Source organism: Pristis pectinata, chromosome 21, assembly GCF_009764475.1.
Source record: "Pristis pectinata isolate sPriPec2 chromosome 21, sPriPec2.1.pri, whole genome shotgun sequence".
In the NCBI taxonomy this organism is placed as follows: Eukaryota; Metazoa; Chordata; class Chondrichthyes; order Rhinopristiformes; family Pristidae; genus Pristis; species Pristis pectinata.
In genome coordinates this window covers 2,816,113-2,832,459 of record NC_067425.1, presented here as the reverse complement: position 1 = coordinate 2,832,459, position 16,347 = coordinate 2,816,113, and the positions used below count along the sequence as shown (strand labels likewise).

The window sequence follows — 16,347 nt, the reverse complement described above, 5'->3', positions numbered from 1 at the left end:
GCAGCACAGAGGAAGGTCACCAGGATGATTCAGTGGGTTGACATAGGCAGAAATTTTGAGCGGTTTGGAGTTTAGAAGAATGAGAGGTGATAGGATTCAGAGGGGGAGTGAGAGGTTGCATGCTTAGAGGGCATTTCCCCAAGGCAGGTGTCAAAGACCAGTGGGCATAGATTCAGAATAAGAGCCAATGATGAGAAGGGAGTTTCTTCCCTCAGACGGAACTGAATCTGTGGAACTCACAGGGAGCAGTGGGGCCATTCAAAGTGAAGGACAGGTGTTTGAGCTACAAGGGAGTCCAGGGATGTGGAGTGAGAGAAGGAAATTGGCTGAGGCTAAGGTTATATCAACCAGGAGTGGGGGAGCAGGTTCGAGATGCTGCCTGGTCTGCTCCTGATTAGAGGGCTGAGATATAAAAGTTTGTTTCTGATAATCCACGAGAATTTTGTGTTTGACCATGTGGGTAGGTTGGGGGTTGGTGTAGGTTCAGGGGTGGGGGAACAGACAGATGAGGATCTGACAGACAGCTGTTCGATCCACTTCCATGCCGGTTCATTACCTGGATGACAACTCCATCGATGCACTGCTGTAGGATTCCCTGTCGCACAACCTCTGCTTTCAGCAGCACCTTGGGAGAAACATCAGACATGATCAGAGCCTGCAGCAGGGGGCTGTGGACGGGATAAACCTTGTTCAACACACAGCAAGGCAATCAAGTAGGGCGGACTTTAACCTGAGGCTGACAACAAACCTCATCGAACACTATTCCTGTCCTACCTCTTCCCAATGCATTGGAGTGATCACAGTGCATCGACCAGAACCGGTGAATCAATTTTACAGGCACTGTCAGCAGGCAAGTTTGAGAAATGGAAAATATCATAATTGCTGCAAAACTGGGAACTTTGGTTCAAATAAAGCAGACAATTAATATATGGCAGACAGAGCTTCATGCTGTATCTAACCCCTGCTGTGGGAGTGTGTGATGGGACAGTGTAGAGGGAGCTTCACTCTGTGTCTGACCCCGGGAGTGTGTGATGGGACAGTGTAGAGGGAGCTTCACCCTGTGTCTGACCCCAGGAGTGTGTGATGGGACGGTGTAGAGGGAGGTTCACTCTGTGTCTGACCCCGGGAGTGTGTGATGGGATGGTGTAGAGGGAGGTTCACTCTGTGTCTGACCCCGGGAGTGTGTGATGGGACGGTGTAGAGGGAGGTTCACTCTGTGTCTGACCCCGGGAGTGTGTGATGGGACAGTGTAGAGGGAGGTTCACTCTGTGTCTGACGGGACGGTGTAGAGGGAGGTTCACTCTGTATCTGACCCACGCTGTCCCTGCCCTGGGAATGCTCAGCTTACACTTAAACATTTGCTTCCCGTGTATTTACTTACTTTCACTGCGTAAATCTTCTCATTGGTCCTCTGACGGACTTTCAGAATAGGTCCCAAGGAACCTTTCGCAATGAACTCAATGTCCTATAGAAGAAGCAGAGGCAGCCTATTGTTACCAGGAGTCAATTGAGCCGATGTATATGGAGTGTAAGAATTCAGGGGGATGGGACTTTAGACCCAATACCCAAGACTCTCCAACACCAGTGTTTCCTCATCTCATGCCTGGGTCTGCTTTGGACTCTGATCATATCACATGACTAGCTAGAAGAGCAAGGAACTGCAGATGTGGAAATCTGGAATAAAAACGGATGAAGCTGAATCTATTGTCATCCAGTGACTCCCATATTCCTGGTAAACATTACAGTGCAGAAACAGGCCACTTGGGCCCTCTGTTCTGTGTCAGCCTCACCCCTCCGATCACCACATCATCCCATTCCCTTTTCCTCTGTAGCTTCCCCCTAAGCCCATCCATCCATTCACCGTGGGACCAGCTCCACATCCTCACACTTCCTTATGCATAGGAGGCCATTCGTACAGTTCTCTCCGATGCAGCGGATGTTTCCACATGGGAAGAATACAACTAGGCATCATCAATTTTAAGATATTCAACAGGAAATCCAATAACAAATTCAGACAGGACTCCTTAACTCAGAGACTGGTAAATATGAGGAGCTCACTCTCACCGGGAATGTGTGAGGTGAATAATGTACTTAAGGGGAGACTGGATAAGGCCACGAAGACGATAGGGGTCTTGCTGAGAGATTAAGATGAGGAACTACAACAGGAGACCCGAGCAGAAACACCGGCATGGACTGGTTGGGCCGAATGGCCTTTTCTGTGTCACATGTTCAGTAATTGGTTTATTATTGTCACAGGTACAGAGGTATGCCATCCGTACAGATCATTTCATCACACCAGTGCATTGAGGTAGTACAAAGGAAAACAGTAACAGAATGCAGAATGAAGTGTTACAGTTACAGAGAAAGTGCAGTGTAGGCAGACAATGAGGCGCAAGGGCCATGACGAGGTAGATTGTGAGGTCAAGAGTCCATCCTATCGTAAGAAGAAACCATTCAATAATCTTATAACAGCGGGATAGAAGCTGTCCTTGAGCCTGGTGGTACATGCTTTCAGGTTTGTGTATCTTCTGCCCAACAGGAGGAGGAGAAGAGAGAATGTCCGGGGTGGGTGGGGTATGTTGGCTGCTTGACCGAGGCAGCGAGAAGTGTAGACAGAGAAGTGTAATCCAATGTGGTCACAGCTAAGGAACTTGACACTGTCCACAATAATAAAAAAAAACACAAAGAAAACTGCAGCTGCCGGAAATAAAAACAGAAAATACTGAAACACATTAACTGTTTCTCTTCCCACATCCAAGGTAAAGCTTTGGTTCGATGGTTAAACTAAAACATTGCCTGCTCCCTTGGGTAGATGTAAAAGATCCCACAAAACCATTCTGAAGAGTGAGGGAGTTCTGGAGCCAACATTGATCCCTCAGTCGACACCTCTAAACAAGATTATTTAGTCTTACCACATTGCTGTTTGTGAAACTTGCTAAACAAAAATTGGCTCCAGATAACAACAGTAACTAGACTTCAAAATCTCACCTGTAAAACGTTAGTACTTCCTTGGGTCGTGAAAGATGCTCTGGTAATGTCAGTTCTTTACTTAAACTACTTAAAAGAGTATCTTTCTCCTCAATGTGCCATTAATGAGAGATTATTTGAAGTATAAGAGCCAAATATTGGACCAGGGATAACTTCAGTGCTGAACACCTGTCAACAGGGTTTAGAATCTGAACTCCTCCTGTAAGATGTGGGATGTCAGGGAACCTCCGTCTCCCTGGTGACTACATCTGCAGGAAGTGCACCCAGCTGCAGCTCCTGACTGACCAGGTCAAGGAACTGGAGCTGGAGTTGGATGTACTCAGGACCACCCAGGAAGTTGAAAATAGATGAGACTTTTACCGAGGTGGTCACACCCAGGGTACAGGCTTCAGATAGATGGGCGACCACCAGGAGAAGCAAGGGGAGTAAGCAGTTAGTGCAGGGTTCCCCTGTGGCCATACCCCTCAGCAACAAGTCTATCCCTTTGGATACTGCTAGGGGGGATGACCTATCAGGGCACAGCAGCAGCAGCCAGGTCAGTGGCACCGTGGCCGGCTCTGTGGCTCAGCAAGGAAGGGTAAAGTCAAGCAGAGCAATAGTGATAGGAGACTCAATATCCTCAAGGGACAGGGTGAGCAGCCAGAGGTCGTGGTGCATGTTGGCACCAATGACACAGGTAGAAAGGGGGAAGAGATCCTGTGCAGTGAGTATAGGGAGTTAGGAAAGAGGCTGAAAAGCAGGACCTCCAGGGTAGTAATCTCTGGATTACTCCCAGTGCCACGTGCTAGTCAGGGCAGGAATAGGATGATAGAACAGGTGCTTAAGTGGCTGAGGAACTGGTGCAGGGGGCAGGGTTTCAGGTTCTTGGATCATTGGAACCTCTTCTGGGGCAGGGGCGACCTATGCAAGAATGGGTTGCACCTCAACTGGAGGGGAACCAATATCCTGGCTGGGAGGTTCGCTGGTGCTACTCGGGAGGGTTTAAACTAGTTTGGCAGAGGGATGGGAACCAGAAAGTGGAGGGATTGAGAGCAAGGGAGATGTCAGGGCCGGTAAACACAGGCAGGAGCAAAGTAACAGACACGATGGGACGGACAGTTTGAAGTGGGTGTATTTGAATGCCAGGAGTATTATGGGTAAGGGTGGGTCAGTACCCGGAACTATGATGTTGTGGCTGTAACAGAGACATGGTTGAGAGAGGGATGGGAAAGGGTGCTTAATGTTCCAGGGTTTTGATGTTTTAGAAAAGATACAGAGGGAGGTGGGGGGGGGGTGCGGGGAGGAAGTTGTACTGCTAATCAGGGACAAAATCACAGCTGCACTCAGAGGGGACATAATGAAGGGCTCGTCCACTGAGTCTATATGGGTAGAACTCAAAAATAAGAAAGGTGCAATCACTCTGATGGGATTATATCACAGGCCATTCAATAGCCACCGGGACCTTGAGGAACAGATATGCAGGCAGATTAGGGAAAGGTGTAAAACTAATAGGTTGTTGTCATGGGGGACTTCAACTTCCCCGATATAAACTGGGACCTCCTCAGTGTAAGAGGTTTAGATGGGGCAGAATTTGTTAGCAGAACCCAGGAGGGTTTCTTAAATCAATATGCAGATAGTTCAATGAGAGGAGGGGCCGTACTGGACCTGGTGGTGGGTAATGAGCCTGGCCAAGTGACTGACCTTTCAGTGGGAGAACAGTGACCACAACTCCCTAAGTTTTAAGATAGCTATAGATAAGGATAAGTATGGACCTTGCAGGAGAGTATTACATTGGAGCAGGGGAAAATTACGGGAGCATTAGGCAGGAACGAGGGAGAGTTAATTGGGAACAGATGTTTTTGGGCAAGTCCACATCTGACATGTGGAGGGTGTTTAACGACCAACTGCACAGTACAGGACAGGGATGTTCCAGTGAGAAGGAAGGACAAGGAATGGCAGGGGAAGGGAACCTTGGATGTCGAGAGAGGTGGTGAATTTAGTCAAGAAGAAAAGGGAAAAGTATGTAAAGCTTAGGAAGCTGGGATCAAACAGAGCACTTGAGGATTGTAAAGAAGCCAGAAAGGAACTCAAGGAGGGAAATAGGAAAGCCTGGAGGGGCCATGAAAAGTCCTTGGCAAGAAGGATTAAAGAGAATCCCAAGGCATTCTATATATACATCAAGAGTAACAGGATAACTAGGGAAAGACCACTCAAGGATGAAGGCGGGAACATGTGTTTGGAAGCGGAGAATGTGGGTGAGGTCCTTAATGAGTACTTTGCATCATTATTTACCAAGGAGGAGGATGTAGAGGACGGGGAGATCAGTGTGGAGCGTGCTAATATGCTAATGCATTGAGATAAAGGAGGAGGTAGCGTTGGGTCTCTTAAAGAATGTTGAGGTGGATAAGTCCCCGGGGCCTGATGGAATATACCCCAGGTTATTGAGACAGGCAAGAGATGAGATTGCTGAGGCCTTGACCAATATCTTTGTGTCCTCTCTAGCCACAGGCGAGGTCCTGGAGGACTGGCGAGTAGCTAATGTTGTTCCATTATTCAAGAAGAAAAACAGGGATAATCCTGGTAACTATAGACCGATGGGTCTCGCCTCAGTGGTAGGGAAGTTACTGGAGAAGATACTTAGGGATAGGATTTATGAGCATTTGGAAAACCATAGCCTAATTAGGGACATTCAGCACGTTCAGGACAAGTTGTGCCTTACTAACTTGAGATTTTTAACGAGGTGACGAGGGTGATTGATGAAGGTAGAGTTGTGGATGTTGTCTGCATGGTGTCTAGTAAGGTGTTTGACAAGGTCCCTCATGGGAGGCTCAGCCAGAAGACTAAAATGCATGGGATCCACAGTGAATTGGCTGTTTGGATTCAGAACTGGCCTGCCCGTAGAAGACAGAGGGCAGTGGTCGATGGGACTTATTCTGGCTGGAGGTCTGTGACTAGCGGTGTTCCTCAGGGGTCCGTACTGGGACCTCTGCTGTTTGTGATGTATATAAATGAACTGGATGAAAACGTGGATGAGTGGGTTAGTGGGTTTGCAGCTGATGAGAAGATTGGTGGTGTTGTGGATGGCGCAGAAGACTGGCAAAGGATACAGCGGGATAGAGATCAGTTGCAGATATGGGCAGAGAAGTGGCAGCTGGAGTTTAACCCGGCCAAATGTGAGGTGTTGCACTTTGGGAGATCAAATGTAAAGAGACAGGACGCTGTCAAAGGCAGGACCCTTAACAGTGTTGATGAGCAGAAGGATCTTGGGGACCAAGTTCATAGCTCCCTGAAAGTGGTGACACAGGTTGACAGGATGGTAAAGAAGGCATATGGCATGCTTGCTTTCATTAGTCGAGGCACTGAGTTCAAGAGTAGGGAAGTCATGTTGCAGCTTTATAAAACTTTAGTTAGGCCGCATCTGGAGTATTGCATTCAGTTCTGGTCGCCCCATTACAGGAAGGATGTGGAGGCTTTGGAGAGGGTGCAGAAGAGGTTCACCAGGATGCTGCCTGGATTAGAGGGCATGTGCTATGAGGAGAGGTTGGACAAACTTGGGTTGTTCGCTCTGGAGCAGCAGAGGCTGAGGGGAGACCTGATAGAAGTTTATAAGATTATGAGAGGCATAGATAGAGTAGACAGCCGATATTTTTTTCCCAGGGTTGAAATATCTAATATCAGAGGGCATGCATTTAAGGAGAGAGGGGGAAAGTTCAAAGGAGATGTGCGGGGCAAGTTTTGTTTTTACAGAGAGCGGTGGGTGCCTGGAATGTGCTGCCAGGGGTGGTGATGGAGGCAGATACGATCGGAGCATTCAAGAAGCTCTTAGACAGGCACATTAATGTGAGAGAAATGGTAGGATACGGACATTGTGTCAGCAGAAGGGATTAGTTCAGTTGGGCATTTTATTACTAATGTAATTGGTTCGACACCAAACCTTTCCTATCCATGTACCTGTCCAAAATATATTTTAAATGTTGTTACTGTACCTGCCTCTACCACCACTTCTGGCAGCTTGTTCCATATACCCACCACCTTGTGCGTGAGAAATTTGCCCCTCAGATCTCCCCAATGTAATCAACATAAAAGACCTCCCAGCCTGCTCTGTCTCATACGATCACAGCCGACCCTCTGCTTCTATTCCACTCTCCCACAGCCCTTGTGTCCAGAAATCTACCTGCTCCCTCCTCAAATATTTTCAGTGACTCAGTCCCCACAGCCCCGAGGTAGAGAATTTCACAGGATCACTGCTCTCTGGGTGAAGACATCTCCTCATCTCAGTCCTAAGTCTCCTGCCCTACCTACTGAGGTCGTGGCCCCTGGTTCTAACACCCCAACCAGAGGAAACAACCTCCCTGCATCCAGCTTGTTGAGCCCTGTCGGAACTCGAAGTTTCAATAAGACCACGCCACACTTTTCTAAGCTGTAGAGGATAGTTGACCCAATCTCTACTGATACAACATCCCATCGTCTCTGGAATCAGTCTATGTTGCACGCCCTTCACAACAAGAATATCCATTCTTAGGCAACGGGACCGATGCTCAATAAGGGCCTGTACAAATGCAGGAAGACATCCTTGCTCCTGTGTCCACAGCCTCTCACAATGAAGACCAACGTTTACTGTTACCAATTTAGATGCTTGCTGCTGCTGGTTTGCTCTCAGTGACTGGTGAACAAGGAGACCCAGATCTCTTTGTACATCAACATTGCCCAAACCCACCTGAGGGGCAAGTTTTTCCACAGAGAGGGTGGTGGGTACCAGTTCTCTCCAGGTTACGTACCGCCTGTACATACGAATAAGCATTTGGGGGACTGGTGGGATGGATTTGCCAGTTACCGAGGGGTTGCGGGCATCTTCTGCCTTGTGGGAACTTGGCTCGAGGCAACATCATTGCATTTTGTCGAAAAATCTGAATGGTTGAGTTAAGCAGCTTGGTTTAACTGCACGCTGCCCTTGGTTAGCCGGTGTTTTTGTTTAAATATATTGTTGGGCGGCCACATTTGTGACTTGCAAACTGCTGGGGTTACAAACAGTTCCCAGGAACAGAACCTTCTCATAACCCCAGGAGTACCTGTGTATAGAATGGGCTGCCAGAGGAGGTGGTAAAAGGCTGGGACAATTACAACGTTTGGACAGATACATGGATAGGAAAGAGGGATATGTGCCAAACACAGGCAAATGGGATCAGCCTAGATCTTGGTCTGCATTGACAAGTAGGGCTGAAGGGCCTGCTTCCACACTATGACTCTCTATAATCTATGAGTCTCTACCCAAAACCTTAAACTGTGCCCCCAGTCATTCTGACACTTCCTAATCCTCCAGCACCTCCCCCATTTCCAGAGAGGATCAGTGTTACAGAAGCCCTTCCAGTCCCTCCACCATCCACCCCTCCCCCCCCCCCCCCCCCCCCCCCAACTTCCCTTCAACCTGGGACGCAAGCCATCTGGACCAGGCCAGTTGTCACAGTCACCATTTAGATAATGCACTGCTTTTATTTTCCCTGCAGTTGTGGACAACCACATTTACCCACTTTAAGGAAGGGTAACAGGAGCGATAGGCTTGAACTACAAGGTACCTGGAACTCCTGATCCATTCGCTGAGACTTGTAGGGAAAAACTGGAAAGAAGAGCGAGATGAATCGAGGAAAGGGCCATCCCGTGCTTCCATGGTAGCCGGGGCCGCCTCGTGCCTCGGCCAGCTGTTCCTGGATGTGATTCCCAGTTGTTTGGAAGGTTGCTGAATACCAGCTTGAGAGCAAAAGCCCCACCTTGGACAAAGCCCCCTTCCATCTAGAGGTGGGCACCAACTGACCGGAGGGGTTGCCGCCCTACGTGAGAGAAGGAGGCAAAAGGGAACAGAACACAAACCATGACTGTAAAATAATACCCGCTCACAGACGAGAACACTTCACAGAACAGTACGGCACAGGAACAGGCCCTTCGGCCCACCACGTCTGTGCCAAACACATGCAAGACCAGACGCAGACTGGGCGACTGCTTCGCCGAGCACCTGCAGTCTGTCCGCCGTGGCCACCTGGAGCTCCCGGTTCCCAGCCATTTTAATTGTCCTCCCCATTCCCGCACCGACACGCGTGTCTTCAGCCTCCTCCACTGTCAAGACAAGGCTAAATGCAACTAGAGGAAAAGCACCTCATATCCCTCCTGGACAGTCTACAACCCAATGGTCTAAACTTCCACTAACTGCTTCCTCCCAAACCCCCTCCACCCGTCTCTTTTCTTGCTCCTCCTGATCCACCTGGCCCCCAACACCCTCTCTCTTTCCCCTCCCCCACCCTCTCGATCTGCCCATCACCCACACACTCCTCCCACTGGCTCCCCTCCCCACCTTCCTCTCCTAACAGATGCCACTATCTTCAGCCCTTTGTCACCATCAGCTGCCAGCCCTTGCTCTACCCCTTCCCTCCACCTTTCTACACTGGCTATCTCCCGTCTGTCTTTCAGTCCAGATGAAGGGTCCCAACCTGAAACGTTGACTGTCCATTTCCCCCACCGATGCTGCCTGACCAGCTTTGCATTTCTCCAGATTTCAGCAACTGCAGACTTTTGTCTCTAAATTAAACTAAGTCCACTCTGCCTGCACATGATCCATATTCCTCCATTCCTGCATATTTGTGAATGTATCCAAAAGCCTCTTAAACACCATTATCTTAATATTTCTTCCTGATAAAGGATTTGCTGGTTGGAAGTGGGAGGGATCCCAGGAGGTGGTGCTGGTGGCTCAGGTGAGCAGTTGGGGCTGGTGTCAGTGGAGGGAGTGGGAACACTGAGGAGGGGGGACTGCAGGAATCCAAGATCCGTGACTGGTCTGTGGAGCACTCAGTGTGGTGGTGAAATAGCTTTGTGGTGGTGGTGGTGGTGGTTGGTGGGGGAAGAGGGTAGGGTAGGGTAGGGGTAGGGTAGGGGTGGGGTAGGGGTAGGGTAGGGGTGGGGTAGGGTGGGGTAGGGTAGGGTAGGGGAGGGGTGGGGGAAGAGGGTAGGAGTAGGGTAGGGGTGGGGGAAGAGCAGGGGGAGATGGTAGGGGTGGAGGAGAGGATGGTGAGGGACAGAAGAGCAGAGCAGGGGGTGGGGGACATGGCTGGAGCAGGACAGCTGGGGGTGGGGAGGATGGGGACAGGCAGGGGAGAGGGGGTGGGGAGAGCATTGGGGGAGGTAACAGGGAAGCTGGGGGTGGGATGGGGACAGGTGGCGGAGAGGGGGAGAGCATGGGGGGGGTGGGGAAAGTGTGGGGGAGGTGGGGAGAGCGTGGGGGGATGGGGATAGGTGGGGGGGATGGGGATAGGTGGGGGGGATGGGGATAGGTGGGGGATGGGGATAGGTGGGGGGATGGGGGAGGTTGGGGGAAGAGGTGGGGAGGGAGAGGTGGGGAGGGAGAGGTGGGGAGGGAGAGGTGGGGAGGGAGAGGTGGGGAGGGAGAGGTGGGGAGGGGAGGGGTGGGGAGGGAGAGGTGGGGAGGGGAGGGGTGGGGAGGGGAGGGGTGGGGAGGGGAGGGAGGAGAGGGGGGAGGGGTGGGGAGGGGAGGGGTGGGGAGGGGAGGGGTGGGGAGGGGAGGGGTGGGGAGGGGAGGGGAGGGGTGGGGAGGGGAGGGGAGGGGGGAGGTGGGGAGGGGAGGGGAGAGGTGGGGAGGGGAGGGGAGGGGAGGGGAGGGGAGAGGTGGGGAGGGGAGGGGAGAGGAGGGGAGGGGAGGGGAGGGGAGAGGTGGGGAGGGGAGGGGAGGGGAGAGGTGGGGAGGGGAGGGGAGAGGTGGGGAGGGGAGGGGAGGGGAGGGGAGGGGAGAGGTGGGGAGGGGAGGGGAGAGGTGGGGAGGGGAGGGGAGGGGAGAGGTGGGGAGGGGAGGGGTGGGGAGGGGAGAGGTGGGGAGGGGAGAGGTGGGGAGGGGAGAGGTGGGGAGGGGAGAGGTGGGGAGGGGAGAGGAGGGGAGGGGAGAGGAGGGGAGAGGTGGGGAGGGGAGGGGAGGGGAGAGGTGGGGAGGGGAGGGGAGAGGTGGGGAGGGGAGGGGAGAGGTGGGGAGGGGAGGGGAGGGGAGAGGTGGGGAGGGGAGGGGAGGGGAGGGGAGAGGTGGGGAGGGGAGGGGTGGGGAGGGGAGAGGTGGGGAGGGGAGGGGAGGGGAGGGGAGAGGTGGGGAAGGGAGGGGAGGGGAGAGGTGGGGAGGGGAGGGGGGATTGGAGAGGTGGGGGATGGGGGAGGTTGGGGGAGAGGTGGGGGGGATGGAGGGAGGTGGGGGGATGGAGGGAGGTGGGAGGGGTAGGGGGGAGAGGGGGTGGGGAGGGGGAGGGGGGGTTGGTGGGTGGGGAGGTAACAGCAGCGTCAGTGGGAGGGGGTCCCGGACCCTCACCTACCCGGGCCGCGCTCCGCTCGTTGCCCATGGCCGGAGACCGGGCCGCCGGCACTCACGTCTCCCGGGGCAACCGGGGCTGCCCCGCCCGCCGCAGCCTGGGATACTGGAGGACCGACTCTGCCCTCCCGCGGCAGCCTGGGATACTGGAGGACCACCGCATCCCTGGGTTACAAATGCAAAGGCAGACCAAGTGCGGATGCTGGAAATCCTCAGCCGCTGTGTGCAAAGAGGAACAGGGAAATGCTTCAAACCCCTTCTGATTCAAGCTGCCTTGCCTTCCCTGCATTGCAGAAACCAAAGCAGATGCGGTGACCACTTCTCCCAAGCCCTCCATTCAGTCCCTGCTGAGGACAAGCTCCCTGTTCCTCCCCCTTCCCCATCTCACCCCTGCCTCACCTTGGACAGACTGCAGAATATGTTTAAGATATTTATTTATCAGTCACATGTACATCGAAACACACAGTGAAATGTATCTTCTGCGTAGAGTGTTCTGGGGGCAGCCCGCAAGTGTCGCCACGCTTCCGGCGCCAACATAGCACGCCCACAACTTCCTAACCCGTACGTCTTTGGAATGTGGGAGGAAACCGGAGCACCCGGAGGGAACCCACGCAGACACGGGGAGAACGTACAAACTCCTTACAGGCAGCGGCCGGAATTGAACCCAGGTCACTGGCGCTGTAATGGTGTGACGCTAACCTCTACACTACCATGCCTGTGATGCTGCTGCAAGTAAGTTTTTCATTGCACCTGTGCAGACGTGTACTTGTGCAGATGACAATAAACTTGACTTTAGACTTTAGGGCAGGCTGCATCTGTGGGAAGAGAAGCGGAGTTAACAGTTCAGTTGGAATCGTTGAAGACGTTGGCTCTGTTTCGCTCTCCACAGATGACCCTGAGTTATTCCAGCATTTTCCATTTTTATTACTGAAATCAGTTCGGTAATTCTCTTCTGCACCATCTTTAAAACGTTCACGTCTTTCCAGAATTGTGGCATCCAGAATTGAACACAGTGCTTGCGCTGTGGCCAAACCGGTGTGTCGTAAATGTTCATCATGACTTCCTTGCTCTTGTTCTCTTTGCATTGACTTCTAAAACCCAGGATCCCAGATGCTCTAAACACATTTTCTCGACCTGCCCTGCCACTTTCAATAAACTGTGCTCAGGTATTCCCAGGCCTCTCTGTTCTTTTATCCCTTTCAGAACAGTTCCCTGTAATTGATACTGTCTCTTCTCATTCTTCCTAGTTAACTTCACTTTATTCGGCTTTAAATTTCATTTCTGACTCACGTGGCAACCCAAGTCTATAGATGTTTGTTAGATTATGGCCAGGACCTCAGCAATTTCTTCCTTCTCTCTACCACCCAATCCCATCTGAACCAGGTGATTTATCTACTTTGTGGAATTAATCTTTCAAAGACTCCTCTTTACCAACTTGTAGACCATCCCAAATCACTAATACACCTTCCTTTGGTAACACCTTCCTTGGTGAAGACCAGAGAACAGTACAGCACAGGAACACCAGGCACTAATGTAAAGTACTCAGTTAGTGCCTCAGCATGGCCTTTGCTTCCAGGAATGGCTTTTGTTTCGAACTGCTGTCTCATCACTCCATTACAGATCTGTTCCTGTTCACGTGTCCTGAAGTCCCACACCACCAGATTCAAGAACAGCTACTTCCCTTCAACCATTTGGTTCTTAAAGCAGCCTGCACAACCCTAAGCACTACTCAGTATACCAACACTGTGACCACTTTGCACATTCTATTGTGATCTTTCTTGTAAAAATTGTGTTTAATTTATGTTTTTCTTGTGAACGCTGCTTATCCGATGCTGTGAGCCTGTGATGCTGCTGCAATTAAGTGTTTCATTGCACCCGTGCACACATGGACTTGTGCAGATGGCAATAAACTCAACTAACTTTTTGGACTTCCTTTTCTGTTGCTGTCAGTTTTTCTTTCCTCATGATCCCTCTTTGCCTCTCAAATCCGTTTTTCACTTCCCCATTGAACTTCTGTGATAAGCCTGGTGCTGACAACCTGCTACTTCGTTATTTCTGCACTAATTTACTCTTCATGTTTTTGGTCATGGAAGCAGCTGTGGCTTTGATGTCCCTCCCCTTCTCCCTGGGGTAGCTGCAGATGAAGCATCTCCACTTTAAGGGTCTCCCATTGTTAATGTATAATTTTACCCGTCGAGTTTTGATTTCAGTTTGCCCTGGACAGATCTGTCCTCACCTCATTGCAACTGCCTCTCCTCCGAGGTAACAAACACGTTGACTGGTCAACATCCTCTGCCGTAGTCATTACAAACCTTACGATGGTAAGTGTTTCCGGTATGTTCCAATATCCAATACCTTCTCCATTTGACGTGGCTCATTTCCCAAACCCACGTCCAGCCATGCCAGCTCCCTTGTTGCCTGAAGCACATTTGATCAAGAAAGTTCTCCTCAAGGTAAACTCTTCCCCCTCCTTGCCCTTTAGGTTGTTGCTCTTAACATCCATCGTGGCTTAGCTTTAGTTCCTTGACTTTTCTCATCCCCGAAAATATCTCTCCCACGTCAGCGGTCTATAGAACAGTCCCAGTAAGTTAATCACACATGTGGATTCTTAAGTCTAAGCAAACAGTTCCAGGACACCCTCTCTCCCCAGTACTACAATACGTTCCATGATCAATATCAACAGTCCTGTCCCTTCTTCCCTTTCCCCATCTTTGCTGAACATCAGTGTCCGGAAATATTTCAACCAATTCCACTTTATCAGCCGGCGTTCTGTTACTGTTATAGCATCACAATCCCACGTGGTTAACTGTGACGGCAGCTCACCAATCTCGTACACTTCTCGTGTTTCTACACATACCTTGTAAACTTCTCAGACCATCATGTTCCCTCTCTCCCCCCTCGTGCTGTTTCTCACTGTTAGAACATAGAACATGACAGCACAGTACAGGCTTTTGGCCCACAATGTTGTGCCAACATTTTATCCTCCTGTTACTGTTCTCTAATCCTTCCTACGGTGTTTTATTGCACAGTCCTCTACTAAATTAGTTTCCCCCACATCAAATTGTGCTCAGCTTGTGTTTAATAACCTTCTGTATGGCGCCTAATCAAAGGTCTTCTAAATACTCCACATCAATTGGTTGTCCTTATCTATTCCGCCTGTTATAACCTCAAAAAAATATTGACCCACAAGAGATTCTGCAGATGCTGGAACCTGGAGCAACGCAAAACGCTGGAGGATCTCAGCGGGTCAGGCAGCGTCTGTGAGGGAGATGGACAGTCAACGTTTCAGGTCGAGACCCTTCATCTGGACTCAAAAAAAACTATTAACACGTTTGTCAAAGATGATCGCTTTCATAAATCCACGTTGAGTTCACCACATCCCGTTATTATTTTTAAAGTGCCCTTTTATCTATCGATAATAGACTCAGTGTTTCTATCCTCCTGATGGTGAGCGACCTGGTCTGTAGTGCCTTGTTTTCATTATCCCTTAGCTTCACATGACATGCTGGGATGGTGGAGGACCAACCACTTCCCAAGGTTCTCTGGGATGGTGGAGGACCAACCACTTCCCGTGAATCTCTGGGAAGGTGGAGGACCAACCACTTCCTGTGGATCTCTGGGATGGTGGAGGACCAACCACTTCCTGTGGATCTCTGGGAAGGTGGAGGACCAACCACTTCCTATGGATCTCTGGGATGGTGGAGGACCAGTGGGTGGTGGAGGACGAGCTGTCCTGTGTCCCAGGATGGGGATGGGATGGGAGAGGAGACACAATGACACCTCACGCTGGGCCTGCTGAAGATGGCGGTGATGGACGACCCTGGAGTGTGCCCTCTCCGGTCATAATCCTCTGGTGGACTCCACGACTGCATCCAGAGCGCCAGCACAGCCTCTGGCTGATTGAGGAAGGGTGTTTGGAGTTAAGACCTCCAACCCTGCACAGTGCTCATGGGCTGAAGGACCCTTCACTTCTACCTTCAACCTGTCTCCCTCCCACCCTCCCCCTCCCGGAATCATCCTCACTCTGAGGAATATTTTTCTTTAACTCTCTCCAAATGAGAGGAGTAGCAATGGGACCTCCCATGGATCCAGGTTGTGACGGTGCCTTCATCGGATGCGTAGAGAGGTCCTGGGTTTGGTCCTCCCTCAGTACTCTGCGGCATCTTGACTGTGTTGGTGCCGTGAGCTCCAGCCTCTCACAGCTCGATGCTTTCATCACTTTTGCTGCCATTCTCCACCTCGTCTCACCGCCCCCCCCCCCCATGGTCTCTGACCCACTCCCCATGGTCTGTCTGAACCGTGCCCCCCCCTCCCCCGCGGTCTGTCCCTGACCCACCCTCCATGGTCTCTGACCACCCACCCCCCCCCCCATGGTCTGTCTTACTGGATAGGTCCGTACCATTGCCCACCACATGCCCACCAACCACCACAGTCTCCACGACACCTCCCTGTTCCTCCAGACTCCAGCACCTGCAGCCTCGACTGTCCGCCCCTCCTCCCTGGGGCCCTGGCCAATGGTTGTCAATCCATCGGTGACACAGCAATGGACAATCACATTGTGGGAGCTTGCTGTGCCTAACTCGGCCTCCAGCTTTCCTCCAACAGTGGCTGCACCTCACCAGTATGTGGTTGGCCATAACGTGCTTCACAAAGCACTGATGTCCTTGGAAGTGTCCTGGAAATGGAAATTTTTCTTTCAGTTTCACCGTTAGATAAAAGTTCAGTGAATGCCCTACCCCAAAAAAACAATTAAAAAGCTTGTCTCAATACTGTTCTCTCAGACAGCAGCAAACTCCCACTGAGCCCCAAGTGTGCAACACGCACAGTAGTGCAGCGGTTAGCGTCACGCTATTACAGCGCCAGCGACCCGGGTTCAATTCTGGCCGCTGTCTGTAAGGAGTTTGTACGTTCTCACCGTGTCTGTGTGGGTTTCCTCCGGGTGCTCCGGTTTCCTCCCACATTCCAAAGACGTACGGGTTAGGAAGCTGTGGACGTGCTATGTTGGCACCGGAAGCGTGGCGACACTTGCG

The 16,347-nt window shown here is 51.3% G+C and overlaps 1 protein-coding gene across 6 annotated transcripts in view; it reads right to left on the bottom strand.

Annotated features, from left to right (window-relative positions):
* The window catches only part of LOC127581462 (ribosomal protein S6 kinase-related protein-like), a 35,345-nt gene extending 18,998 nt beyond the window's left edge, over nucleotides 1-16,347 (bottom strand). Inside the window, exons 1-7 of one of the 6 annotated variants that reach the window (XM_052035913.1) lie at nucleotides 16,233-16,305; nucleotides 15,717-15,992; nucleotides 11,717-14,575; nucleotides 11,322-11,536; nucleotides 8,541-8,792; nucleotides 1,382-1,465; nucleotides 557-625 (exon numbers count right to left, since the gene is read on the bottom strand). In XM_052035913.1, coding sequence (XP_051891873.1) covers nucleotides 557-625; nucleotides 1,382-1,465; nucleotides 8,541-8,792; nucleotides 11,322-11,348 — 432 coding nt within the window. In that variant the 5' untranslated portion in view covers nucleotides 11,349-11,536; nucleotides 11,717-14,575; nucleotides 15,717-15,992; nucleotides 16,233-16,305. Of the gene's footprint in view, nucleotides 1-556; nucleotides 626-1,381; nucleotides 1,466-8,540; nucleotides 8,793-11,321; nucleotides 11,537-11,716; nucleotides 15,281-15,716; nucleotides 16,177-16,232 lie in introns of those variants that run through there. The other 5 variants (XM_052035915.1, XM_052035912.1, XM_052035916.1 and 2 more) reach the window with 5 other exon arrangements.